Raw genomic sequence first — 14,255 nt, 5'->3', positions numbered from 1 at the left:
ATGTGTGTATGCGCGCTATTTGCGTTACCATCAATGCCGCTAATCGATCGCTAATTACAGTTTTTTATTCCACTTTTATTCATGATATTGAACGATCGCAAAATTGAATATTCAGATGTTTATTCGTTTGTTTACGTTGTTGCAGCCTGCTGGTCTGGATCTCAAAGAAAATCTCGGCGCTGGAGCTGCGGCGGCATGGCCTTATCCTTCGGTGTATCATCCTTACGACGCTGCTTTCGCGAGTTATCCCTTCAATGGGTAAGTCTCGAGTAATCATACTTTTCGAATTAATGTATTTGTCATCGTCCAATTACGAGTGTTGAAGGTTTAGCGCGTGATAAGGGGCGGCCATTTAATTAAGCGATGAATTGCATCTCGATGCAAACAAGCCAAGAATTTTTTACTTTCGTTGAAACTGTTTTTTTACTGTATAATTGCCGAAAGAGACTGACGCTATCTGTAAGCCATCGACTTATAACCCGCAATATCGAGTCTATCTCGGGAGAGCCCATTCGCAAGAAGGGTGAAAGCAGCTCGAGCGAAATAATCATGGCGCGCGTCGCCTTGCGAGGGTGGCCTTTAATAAGTTGATAAAAATTCTACGAAAGATCCTCGCGGAAGATACGAAGAAGGTGGCGTGCTCATAATTTTATTTATCTCCTCGGCGTTGAAACCTTATGCAGAGTAGACGCGACGCGATTACTGTTTTAACGTCGACGAAACAGTGTTTTACAAATGGAATACTCGCGGAGTGTTTCTCGCGATAGCTTACGAGATCGTTTGGACGAGAACAAATCTTAATTAACCCCGTAATCTCCGTAACGCGCTGCGTGTATGCATATTTTCAACGTCGACGCGTTTTAATGCGTTTTTCCATCGCGAGCAAGAGACGTGATCAGGTTTATACGCGCCCTCTCTTCCTTCTCCTCCTTTACGATATACACTCTCTGTGCACGGAGAGATAAGGCGGCGAGAGAAACACATAAACATTCCAATAAATTAGCGCTCAACTGACCCGGGACTGTCGCCACGGCACTTTTTCCTCGCGTGCGCTCGGAATCGGTCGCGACATGTGTCACGGTGACGCGACCGGTGAAAGGTCTCGTTTGATAAATACGATCGGACACTGCGACGAAGATTAAAATTCGGAGAATCCGAGTGAAATCAATTACGAACAGAACCGATATATCGATCAATTAATCCGCCTTTTCGATTTTCGTCCGCTTACGCCAATTATACACGGGCGATTTTTGATGGAAAATTTTTCAATTTTTTGTGTCTCATCTCTATAAACCTCGAGTCCTCCCGATGGACTGTTCAGCATATCTCCATGATTATAAATTATTAAATAAATATCTCATTAATTAAATGAATTAATTATATGTCTTAAATAAATATCTTATAAATTAAATAAATTAATTAAATGTCTTTTGTTGTTAAAATATTTATAAATAAATTACTAATTACTAGTAAATAATATATTAAGCTAGCTTTTGAACGTGTTCTTGAGATATTGCTCATAGTGCAGTTGCCATGATAAATGCAATCGACTGATAAAACTCCATATCGAGGGAAAGGAATGGTTTCGTCGATAGACTCTGAGAAAATTTGACGTCGCTCTTGTAGTGTTTATGTCTCACATTAATATCTAACGACGAAACGCGACGCGTGTCATAACAACAAGCTTAATAAAGATTCAATTCGCAGCGCTCTTTACGTCAATGCCGTCGATCGAGGCACTTGATAAATTTTTGCCAACATGTGCGATTGCGTTTGGTTGCCCCGGAAAAATAAATATATATAACAAGCGTACACATATTGATGAGGGACCGTGATCCTCTAAAGGCGAAGCGACGAGCCGGGTTGACAACAGCGGTCTACGCGTGGAATCTATATACCGTCGTGCGTGACGCACTTCCGGTGATGGTTGCTTTGTATGCAAGGAAGCGATCGGGTAATACAGCTTGCTTAGCATCCATTCGCTCTAGTCGCGGCTGGGAGATCGAGGGCCTCTCTTTGCGGGGACCTACCGCGCCGGATTCGCGAACCCACGTCGCACCGGAAACGCATACACGCGCGAGTTCTACGCGCTATTAACCGTAAAGTGATCGCGCACCTGCGCTAGTCAGATCGAGAGCGATTGGAAGGAAAATTTCATACCTGTGCTTCTTATCGAGCGAAACGTTCCGAATGTTTTTCTAGGTGTAATTATCCTTTTTACGTTCGAATAAATTAATTTTTCACGGAATCACGCGCTTATTTTGGCTACTGCCAAAAGTTCTTTTCGGAATGTTTTGTGCGGACACACATGTCATTCTCGCATTTCTGTAGCATTCGAAGTAAATGAATACGCATGATAAAGGTTTTTTCTCGATTCGCGAATATATAAATGCGTTTATCGACTTGTAAGCGTGTAAAAGCGAAAAAGTTTTACTTTTATCAATGTGCGATATCTATGCAAAAAAGATAGATTAATACTAAAAAAATAGTATGTCATCATTCGAGAGTCATCATTTGTCGTCGATGTATCTTCTTGTTAAATGAATGAAATGTTGTTCAAATTCCTATTCTCGCGAAAAAATGAAAATTAATTTTTAATTTTAATCGGTATTTTTTATTTCTATATTTTACCTGTAATCTTTCCGTGCATTTTACGTTTCACCATCTTGTACTAGTTAGTACACCGGGGTTTTCTTTCCTCATAACTTCTTGTCACGCACAACTCTCTCTCTTCCTTCCCCGCCTCTCTTTTTCTCTCTCTCTCTCTCTCTCTCTCTCTCTGTTTCTCTGCATTTTATATCAAGCTTAAAAGCGAGCAAGGAATTATTACGCATGTTCGTCGAATACGTACAGCGTGTATTTTTAACATGTGTAATTAATTTTCTCCTTCTTTTTAATTCGCTATTATTAATTATAACGATATCTGCAACTTTCATTTTCATTTTATTACAAAAAAAAAAGATTGCAAGAGTCGATTACTCAACTCTTAAAATGAATCTTAATACTAAAGTCGCAAAACAATTGTAAATCTCGCGAATGAATATCGCGCGAGGGAATACGTATTCGCGACGGAGAATCTCGGTAACACACCGGGCCCGAAACTGTCGCTCGAATCGGAACCCGGAGGTGCAAAGGATCGCGGCATTATGCACGAGCGTGCGCGACGACCACTTAACATGAGCATACAAAAAGCCAATAATGCAGCGTTGGCATGCACGGCCGCGAGGTCTCGGGAGCGTGCGGGTTAACGGTCCCGTCTTTCCGGCGGATTGGCCCCACTTCCGGAGACATATAGGGTAAACAATAAGAAGGCGACGTTATCGCGCGGGGCCTCTTCTCCTGTTGTACAGGGGACTTTCTATGTCCGGCATCGCGTCGAACCGATCGTACGTATTACGTATTAAGTGCGGTGTTCGTGCAACGACACGCCGTGATGTGTCGGCACGCGCTTCGAATCTCTCGATGGATCTCCGTACGACATGTGCATCCTAATGTAACGAATTCAATCGGGTAATACGAATCAGTCAGGTATCGATGGTACTCTTTGAGGAGCCGCGAAATCGACTGTAACACGCGTTTCTAAAGATAAAGAGTCGCTTTTGCTTATTGTGGTAACAGAAAGAGAGAGAAGAAAGATTGATAATCTTAAAAGAAAAATTGAGGATGGAATAATCTTTGAGACAAAGGCAAGTTTGGCGATTATTTGGAGATTAGAGCCTGAAACGCGGGTATCTCTCCCGATAGGAGTCGAAATATTCGCGGCTAATGAGACGAGGCGGGACCGGTGCCCCGCGCCCTTCGGCGCCCTGCCCGTGAGATACGTCTCGCGTGGATGATGTACGGCCGTTTAATGACCCGGTTTCGGTCCCAGGGGGGATGGTTTTTGCTCGGCCGGTAAGGGTTGAGGGGACGTATCGGGCGGAAAAGTCAGTGTGACGCTCGTTTTTCGTCGAAGGGAACGCGCGCGCGCGCTCCTTGCAGACAACATGCAGATGACAGCGATTCGTCGAACCGCCTGACAGGCGGCCCGCGGAATGCACGCCGTTCTTTTCCCATTAGGCTTAATGGACGTAGATTAGTCCTGCCCGGGTTATACGCGCGAGCCAGGATTTAATGACTCGGCCGCGCCCCTCTTCCCGTCGATATCCTGGACCCTCGGTCGTCTACAGTTAAACACGTGGTTGTGAATAACGCGTTGTTGCAAGCAGAGAACGAAAGGTTACCAGTTTTTGTTCAACTGTCAATTTTAGACAAAAATGTCGGGGGTCTATTTAACGCGAGACTGTTGATACGACGGGATATTTCGACCAGATCGAGTGAATAATTCATAAGAATCTGTGTCTCGATTAATAGATTCGGGAATATCGAGTAGAAAAAAATGTCGGCGTGTAGATGAAAAAGTTTAATGTGTGCGATAAATTATTCCACATATTATTCTCTGCGAAAAACATTTCTTACATGTCGAGCCTTAAATTGACGCGCGGGATACTAGTATTCGAACGGTTTTCGAATTCTTTCATTGAAATAAATTTGTGTGAATGACGTCATTTCATAACAATCCTTTTATCGATTAAATCAAGTAGTATTTTTCCGTCATCACGGGAAAATGTTCCGCAACACTTTATTAAAGTTTCGTGGGATATACCGCCGTATTACACACGTATACGTGTACATTAAATCTTTCGAGCAACATAAGAAAGATAATAAATTATGTAAAAAAAATTATTCGTCGATTCACACACATTTATCAAAATAACAATTTATACAAATTATACAAACAATAAATTTACTTATTAAATCATTATAGCAACATTTTGCCAATTTTATGTTTTACATTATTTTTGATTAATTAGAAATTAAATAAGCAAAGATTTAACGTTGCGAAATGTGAATAAATTTCATAACTATTAATATTTAAGAAATAGTAATATTAAAGTGTACATATTTGCATTTTAAATTTTATTTCGGGCACAATAATATCTCTCCATGCGATGTACCAAAATTTGGCACGGCAATCTAAGGGTTAAACTCACGGTCCATCGAGACACATTTCTCTTTATTAAGCTTTCTATAAAAAACTCGCATTCTCTCCTTCTGTTAACGCGCAGTGCAAGGCGCATAATTTAACAAACAGGAAAATAAATGCACAGATTAATTAATAACGATCGCCGATCCATTTCTCTCAGTCGCGTATCTCTGTGCGAGGCATAGGAAGCGTGGTTCAATAAATTTCGGTGGGTTCAACGATAACGGTCGGGAGAAGAGCGAAGAGAGTAATAATATAATCACGACTAAGCGATAATTCAGCGTGGCTTTAATCGCAGACGACCGAGTCGGAGTACGTTCACGGACGGATTTAAGCGATCGTATGACATAGTAGTGCACCGTGTATCATTTTGTATAAACTCGTGATATTCGCCGGGAGGAGAGAGAGACAAACAGATGGGCAAAGAGAGAGAAAGAGAGGGAAAGAGAGAGAGAGAAATTGTATAAACTCTGTACGTGGCGAGCCGCGTCGCGACACGTGTACATACACACACGTACACGACGCGCGGGCGGAGAGAGAGAGAGAGGAGTCTCTCCTCCGGTGAGACGCACGCTCGCACACATATCCGGCCAAGTTTACGATCGATCTGTCACGCCGCGACCAACTGGTAATAAAGTTGGATGCGGAACAACCGAGTGTCACGGCGCGGTGACAAAACTCCCTCCTCCCGAGCGGGGAGCGCGAAGCGAGGAGACGCGCTTCTAAGCGCTTCTAAGAGCTTAACGTGATGACATTGGGTACACATACACTTGGACTTGGACGTCGTGTAAACTACGCGAGTGAGAACCGTGTCTTCCGTCTCTCTTGCCGCGGTAACTCGACGCTAATAAGCGGCTCTCTCGTTCCACACGCTCGTTCTCGCTCTCGTCTCTTCGCTTTCGTATCTCTCGCTGTTCTCTAATCAACGCAAATATTTATACGCGCTCCGATGTATAAAGCGCGTTGCCGAGTCGTTGAATTGGCCCACCCTCGCGAACAAATTCTCTCCTCTCGCGAGTCCCGTCTTTTTCTCTACCTCGTGTGGTTGATTTACGAGCATCCGCGGAAACTACACGCCGTTGAAGCCGTGGAACTTACGAAAAGTTTTTCATCGTTGTCCGAAAAACTTTTACCTCGAAATTTCGCGTATATTAGTTTCCAACAGTAAGCCCGGCTTCTCGATGCAATCTAGATCACGCTAGGACTCGGTTTAATAAAGAATAAAGAATAATGAATCGCGTAAAGTTTTGTAAACGAAAGCTTCTTACACTTTTCTAAATAAGACAAACTTATCCACCGATGTAATGTCTTGACTGTAACATCGGCTATTTTTCTGCCTGACCGAACCTCGGTCTCGTGTTTTCAACCTGCCTCACGAGAAGAGCACGCAAGGTCATTGTTACGGAAAACGGATGGATCAAAGGGAACCGCAAACTAGTCTAGCCGCGGCTTCGCGGCTGATTAAACTCAAGCGCGGCCACGAACGAGAAACAGAGATGGTGGTGGAGGTAGTGGTGCGACGATGGTGCGCAGGCTGTGCGGCCAGACTGCGGGACAAACTGGATGGAAAGATGCGCGCAACCCTCTCTCGTGCGTGTGCATGAGACCCGCGGAAAGATGGCGTCTACCACACCGAAATGGCCACGGCAACGCGTCTGATAAAACATAAGGCACGACGACCATACCTGCTGAAAAGGAACGTCGAATAAGTTGTACAAAGAGAAAGAGAAAAAGAGAGAGAGAACAGGATGGAGAGTTAGTAGATATCATCCCTAGTTACGACTGGTGACGAGGGGCGGAGTCGTGTCGACCGCACACCTGCCTCGAGGTGGACTGCCCTTGGTCACCCCTGGTTTCCACCCTCTTTGTAGGCTACATCTTGATGGACGCGTTTACGGTAACCGGTCGACGGGAAAAGGACGAAAGAAATGGCCGGCTTTTAATGGTCGACTCGAGAGCCCGTTGCGAAAGCGCAATTTGGACCTCAAACTTCGTCCTGAATATACCTGGAAACCGGTTGTTTTATCTACGAGAAATATATATTCGCGATAGCGAGGGGTTCATCCTGTGTCGAGGTTGTCAGCCGCGATGCATAGTCGTTCGGTTTGATGGATAAGTCGCGCGGAAAAATCGAAAATAGTAGTAGCCTTCGCGTTGTAACACGATCGGTCTGGGATATGCAAATTGTCTTACACGAATTTGTAATCGGAACATAAATAATTATATGACATTTCTTATATCTGGAGAATGTCGCGAACGATAATCGGTACGTATGTTAATGTTTTGAGCGCATTCATAAGAGAAGAAAAGAGAGAGAGAGAAAGAAAGAAAGACGAAAATGATAATCATTTAGCAGAAGAGTTTATGTTGACAGAGTTAATGCAGTTTACGCCAGTAAAAATGTGTTGTGAGCGAATCGGCGATAATACCTTTACGACTTGCATTAATCAGATTGCCTCGCGGCATTAATTCACACAGCACCTCGTACACACGTTGCGTTAGCATGCTTGAAACATTGTAGGACGGACATTTAATGATAATATATACGCGTCGTTACGCGTTTGTATTCAAATTTGCTTTACATTCGCCTGATCAATACGTTCTTATATTTCTTAACCAATGGTAAACGTGTTGAATAACTGTGAAGGATGATAATCTGCTAATTGATAATCTTGCCGATTCACGCACTTATTAATAAGTATTATGTATCTTTAACATTTTCGTTTTCTGGATGTTAATTAATGAGTATCATTACGATATATGAAGGCACGATTATTCTCGGTTTCTCTTCTTTAATTGACTTCTTGTGTAAAGAATATAAAAATACACTTACTATAGAACGAATAAAAAAAAGTTGCATCATTTATCAGAAATATCTTCGAGATGTGTTACGTGCTAAAATGATTGGAACTGACAATGTCAAAGGTACGTGTCGTTAAAGATTTGTCTTCGTGTAATAATAACACAGACTTTTATAAGATGCTCGTGGCAAAACTTTGATACGCGGTCTACAAATACGAGTAGATGGGAGCGAAATGGTCCTGTCATTAAAAGTTATGAAATATCAAATCCAGTATTTTCCGCAAAAAAAAGAGCAAACAATATTACAAGTTGGAAATGGCGTAGGGTAGAATACGAGGCGCGACCCGATTAGCAATCACCATGGTAACAAGTACTTGATGCTATCAATTGGAGAGGATGGGAGGTAGGCGGAGAGGATCCGTTATGTCACGAATATGTATCAACGTACACCTACATGCATTTGCATATATATTCATATCTCCAACAAATGCACACACAGCATTCACATATATTCATATATATATATATATATATATATATATATATATATATATATATATACATATATAGCTGTTATATTTAAAGCGGTTGATGGCGATAGTGATGGTCGGCAACGAAGGTAGCGGCTGATAGATTGAGAGAATCGCAGCGAGCGCGGGATGAGGATGGAGAAAGAGAGAGACGGGGAGAGTGGAATCGCGTGAGCTTAGAAAAGAGACGGAAAATACAGAATGCTCGGAACGTGGATGGAGGAAACAGAGAGATAGAGAGACGGCGAAGGTGGCAGGGAGGTGCAGAATCGGGAGAAAGCAGCAGCGGCGGAGCGGTAGCAGTTGCCGCTCTCGGGGCGGCTGGCTGTTATCATGAGAAACAAGCTTCCACTCTGATTTTTTAATCCGATCCGCGCCCCCTGCTACCGGCTGAATTTTAAAATAACTGCAGAACGCCATTTGCTCCTCGCAAACAGACCAGGGGGAGGGGGGGTTAAGCCGTCCCCGCTGCCGCCGACCTTCTCCGGTGCTCTTGGCTCTTTTCTATCTTCTTCCTTCTCACTTTTCCTGTCCCCGCTTTCCATCGATGTCGGTCCATCTCGCGCAACCCTCCCTCCGTTTCCCTTCGCCTCGTTCTGCTCTCATTTGAACCTGTCTTCACCGTCACCGTTTCCTCTCTCTCTCTTTCCCTCTCTCGGTGTCGCGGCGGATAGGACGAGGAAAACGCACAAGAGCAGAGGAGAGATTAGTTTGGAGGACGAAGAGGAGACAAAGAGATGTGTATCAACGTCCGCGCGTAGCGTGGAAGCGCCTGATGCCAAATTGAAATGTTTAGCGCTTCGTTTCAGCTGTTTCAAATCCCGCGTGCGGGGCGTCCGGAATCGGAGCGAGACAAATAGAAGCGGGAAAGGAGACGAAGGAGAGACAGAGAGAGAGAGAGAGAGAGAGAGAGAGAGAGAGAAAGAGAGATAAGAGAATGATAGCAAACGGGGACGGTTGCCAGCGGCAGAGGGTGAGAACGAAGATAGAGGAGCGAGAAATGCCGCGTGTAGGCCTGCCTGGGGGAGAAGGGTAGATAAGTGACAGTTTTATTAATTTCCCATCTCTCCCGCCGCCATACTTCGCCATCCCTGTCTAACCTACCTATCTACCTACCTACCTACCTACCCGACGCCACGCAACACCAGGGACGTCAGTCGCGCGTCCATACACGTCCTTCCCTTCGCCCTCATCCTCCTCGTCGTCGGATACGGGGTGCGAGGGCGAAAATAAAGCTCAATAATGGCAACGCGCCGTGACGGGGCCCAGAAGGCGAAGATGCCGGTTGGAGATTCGAATCAACGATATCTCGTCCTTCGGTGCACACGTCATCTACTATTTTTATAAAGGAAATTTTTCTCATCGAAATTTCTGTGGTGTTTTTACAAGTATTTTGCGCCGTAGATATTTCAAAAGCGATCGATTAATTCATTATCGCTTGCATACATTTTTACATATATTAATATGCTGTAATTATAATTCTTAATGAGAAGCGTTAATATCAATTCTATCGACCTCGTTTACGTTTGCAATAGAATTCAGTGACGTCCGCAATCATGCATCATGTTGATGTTGCATGCCATTAAGAAAACTGTTTCGATTCAATCGACGATTTCGTCGATAAATCTCTCTCTGGATATCCAAGCTGGAAGCTTCGGATCGAGTCGCGACATCTCGCCCGGATTGTACACGCGAAGAGAAGGACCGAGAGACGAATAAAAAAAGAAAACAAAAGTCTACGAAGAGAAGAGGGTCAGGGAGAATGGAAAGAAGAGAAGAGAGGTATCCTAGCCGGTCGCCTCGGTGGTGGAAAATTTAATTTCGATCCCGTCGATTCAGCAGTTATACCAAAGTTTAATCTTTGATAAGGGTTAGTCTTTTAGTAATGGGATCCCAGAGGGTCGGTCGCTCCGGTCCGACGGAGCGAGGCGGAAGGCAAAGAGGAGGCCCGCCTGTCTCCTCTTCTTCTTTCCTTTCTCCTCGTTCCTCGCCTACTCGCCTTCCGCTCCATTCCTCTGGCCAAGAGATGGAAGGAAGGAGCTTAAACCGTTAGATAGAGATCTGCTCTCGGGGTAAAAGTAGTAGCTACCTACCCGTTTATATCGCTCCTCAAACCGAGCAGGACTCGGACTTTTATATTCGACGCTGGGGAAGACATAACGAGCCTCACGATGGGATAAGTTTTCCGACGCGAAGTTCTGCCAGCAACAGCAGCCCTTTTCCCCTCTAGTTTTTTTTGACGATGTCTCGTTTATTTTCGCTCCGATATAAAGTATTCGCGCCTATCTGGGTCACGCGAATCCTTCGATCGACGAAGATGCGTCTTGGGCGTAGAATTTAATTCTCACACGACTAGTCTGTCAGTGGAACACCTTTCCCGATCCTACCAGACCAGTTATAAGATAAATAATGGACGATGTAGCTTGCAGTTTTGCATCTGCTCCGACGACATAAATTATTATTGAGAATAGATAAAAAATTCTTTATTTGCAAATTTTCTATTTTTCTATACTCTTTATTTTTTCACCTTAATATATTTAAAATAATAAACATTTTCGCCTTCTATGCGGGAGAGAGAATATCTTGGTCCTTGTGTGGGGGATTATTTTACATGTAATATTTGTTTACTTGGATTTGTTGTAGTTATGGCATGGATCTGAACGGCGCGAGGCGAAAAAACGCGACACGAGAAACGACGAGTACGTTGAAGGCATGGCTAAACGAACACAAGAAGAATCCGTACCCTACGAAAGGCGAAAAGATCATGTTGGCTATCATTACGAAAATGACACTGACGCAAGTGTCGACGTGGTTTGCGAATGCGCGAAGGCGCTTGAAAAAGGAAAATAAAATGACGTGGGAACCGAGGAATCGTGTCGAGGACGAAGATAACAATAACGAAGACGACGACAGTGGGAGAAAGAGTGTCGACGAGAAAGATCGATTAGGTAAGTTCTGCTTCTCGTTGAATAATCTGCTTCTTTTAAATTACGTTGCCAATCAGTCAGTCATCTTCATTGCGTTAATCGCATCGATAATTGGGGCATTACATTCCCCAATATATCTTTCTCGCTTAAAAATCGTTAGGTAAATTTGGGCAAAATTGTTTAAAAGAGAGCGAAGATTCGGAGAACCGTATATTAACCCGAATCACGAAGCTCGATCATCTTCTTCTCGGTCCAGATTCGAAAGACTCGGGTACAGGTTCCAGCGAGGACGGGGAACGACCGGCGCATCGTATGGATCTTTTGCACGGCGGCAGCGGCGGCTCGGCCGGCGTTCAGGGTAGAGCCGAGAGCGAGTGGAGCGAGTCGCGTGCGGATAGCGGGCCGGACAGTCCGGAGTGCCTGTACGACCAGAGGGAGCCGAGGCATCCGCTGCAGCTGCAACATCCGGCGTATCTCGCGCCGAGCCACGGTCGGCTGTTACGTCATCCATCGCCGGAGAGCACGTCGCCGGGAAGCCAGCACCACCATCTCCCGCCGAGCACCAGCGCGTCATCCACAGCCAGCGCGGTGACGACGAAGCCGCGGATCTGGTCGTTGGCGGACATGGCGAGCAAGGACGGCGATCAGCAAAACTCGAACCCGGTCACGATAACGGGTCTCGCGTCACCTTACGGCGGAACGGGAGGCGGAGGCGGCGGCGGTGGCGGTGGCGCGGGAGGCAAGCTCGTCAGTCCCCTGGCCAGCCGACTACCGCCTCATCATCCCTTACACCCGGCGATACATCCGGGCACGCAGTTCGTAAGACCGCATCCCGACTTCTACAGGAACCTATACAGCGCGTCTCATCTTGGCTCCGGCGACATATCCCTACTGGAGACGTACTCGAGGACTCTGGGTGGACTGGGCGGCGTGATACCGCCACCGTCCACGGCGCCGAGCATACTGACGTCTTCGTCTTCGTCCATCTCCGTTGCCGGGAACGTAAAGCCTTTTTCGATCAACGGGGCCAGCGGCGCGGGGAGCGGCAGCGGTGCCGTTGCCGGTGGATCGGCCGTTTTGCTAACCACCGCGTCCTCCGGACTGTCACCGTCGTCGTCGTCAACGGCGTCGTCGGTCGGATCCGATCAGTCGCCCCATCCGGCGGCCGGCGGTCTTCCCGCGACTCAGGAACTCAAATCTCCCGGACGAGTGTGACTCGAAGATGCGACCGATCGTTGAAGGAAAGACGTTTCGCGCGCGCGCGCGCTGTGCATCGACGGGCGTTTCGTGTGGTGTGGCTGACAATAATCAGAGACTACAATCTTGTAATTAGTGTACAGTAAAACGAGAGATGATGAGATATACTGCCCCTCAACCCGCTTCTCGTTCCTAGTCTTCGTTCTCTTTCTCATTTTCGATATTCGTCGCGATATTTCCTTTTTTATCCCTCCCCTTCCGGATCGTCCAATCTTGAGGTTTATTTTCTATACCTAATTGCTCCGAATAAAGACGGAAACTCGTAGTATATACCGACTTCCCATAGTGGCTCTAACCCGCGGTATAACCACAGCTAACGTCGACTCGACAGTACACTATTATACATATACGAATGCTATAAATATATATAAAGATATAGGATAATAATTTATATTATTATCGTACATCTTTAATAATTAATTAATAATTAATAATTAATATTATTTATGCGTTTGTAAATAGTAGGAAGAGGCCCAGTAGAGAAATCGTCCGGCCAGTGTATGTACTGTATGTAGAGTAGATACAATATTACTAGCATACCTGAGATCATAATTCATATTAATGACGATTATTATGATTATTATGATTATTACGATTATTATTATTGTTATTGCAATGTTTATAATATTATCGATTCACACGTCGACTCAGGTTGTCGAGCATGACGAGGTATGGATCGTTAGTCGCGGCGACAGATTGCGAGGGACGCGCGTAGGTTCTCGAAATACGGTTCTCGAAATACGATTCTCGAATCCTCCCCTCTTGTATAAGTGTATATCCTCCCCTCTCTTATTTATTGCGCTGTAAAAATTATTGGCTCGTGATCATTTTGTCGCAGGTAATCGCGATCGGAACCGACGCGCTTTCGTCGATTCGCTCGCAATCTACTGCGAACGTGTACAATGATTCCGTCGCGTCGTCCCGCCTATCGCCGTTGCGTAATAAAGGGAAACATTCTTCAAGTTGTGTACGAAGGACACCAACGGCTTGCAACATATCATGTCATGTCACGTCGAGAGTGAACGATCGCCATCACCTTTTAGTCATTCGTGTCCAAAATTTCGCGCGAACTCGCTGATGCCGCACGGCACTGTGTCTCCTTTCGCAATAAACGAATCATTACGGAAAGCAAACGAGTTATTATTTCCGCCCCCCCCCCCCTCGTCGATCGCAATTTCAACTTCTTCTTCCTTTTCACGAAGAATCGCTTCTTTCAGGAGACACCACAATCGTGCATCGTGCGCGATTCAGCAGAGACAATACGCGCACGTGGCGCAGCCTCTAATCGACGTAGGGGATCGTCCCTTCAGATCCGGCGAATGAATATGAAACGTTCTCATTCTCGGAACCGGGCCGGGATGTACTTATAAAAATGCAAAGCGACCGACTTCTGGGTGGTTGCTGGACAAGCCTGGTTATTAGTAAACATTTAAATCGACAATCGCTGTAGCTATGCGGACAGCAGGGAGAACGCCGTCTCTCTACCTTTCTTTCTTTCTCCGCTTTTCTCCGACGTTCGCGGTTTGCGGTAGAGGAAACAAGAAATCAACTTGCGGGACCACCCGCTACGGCCTGAGCTTGCGAATCGAGTCGCGGATCCCGAGGAGGTCCACGCCGTCTTCATGAATCAACTCGTTTCTGAATCGGCATAAACCTTCAAAGGGTTACTGAGGGGGGGCGGGCGTTCCCCCTGCTAGGTCCATCAGAGTTATG

The 14,255-nt window shown here is 45.5% G+C and overlaps 1 protein-coding gene across 1 annotated transcript in view; it reads left to right on the top strand.

Moving 5' to 3' along the window:
- Positions 1 to 13,678, top strand: part of LOC105252723 (iroquois-class homeodomain protein IRX-6) — a 30,536-nt gene extending 16,858 nt beyond the window's left edge. The window contains exons 3-5 of the mRNA XM_025408284.1: positions 146 to 258; positions 11,002 to 11,306; positions 11,542 to 13,678. Coding sequence (XP_025264069.1) covers positions 146 to 258; positions 11,002 to 11,306; positions 11,542 to 12,500 — 1,377 coding nt within the window. The 3' untranslated portion in view covers positions 12,501 to 13,678. The remainder of the gene's footprint in view (positions 1 to 145; positions 259 to 11,001; positions 11,307 to 11,541) is intronic.
- The last annotated feature ends 577 nt before the right edge of the window (positions 13,679 to 14,255 follow it).

Source organism: Camponotus floridanus, unplaced genomic scaffold (assembly GCF_003227725.1).
Source record: "Camponotus floridanus strain SB8 unplaced genomic scaffold, Cflo_v7.5 scaffold20, whole genome shotgun sequence".
In the NCBI taxonomy this organism is placed as follows: domain Eukaryota; kingdom Metazoa; phylum Arthropoda; class Insecta; order Hymenoptera; family Formicidae; genus Camponotus; species Camponotus floridanus.
The sequence above is the reverse complement of the archived record's forward strand: the minus strand, read 5'-3'. Positions and strand labels throughout refer to the sequence as shown.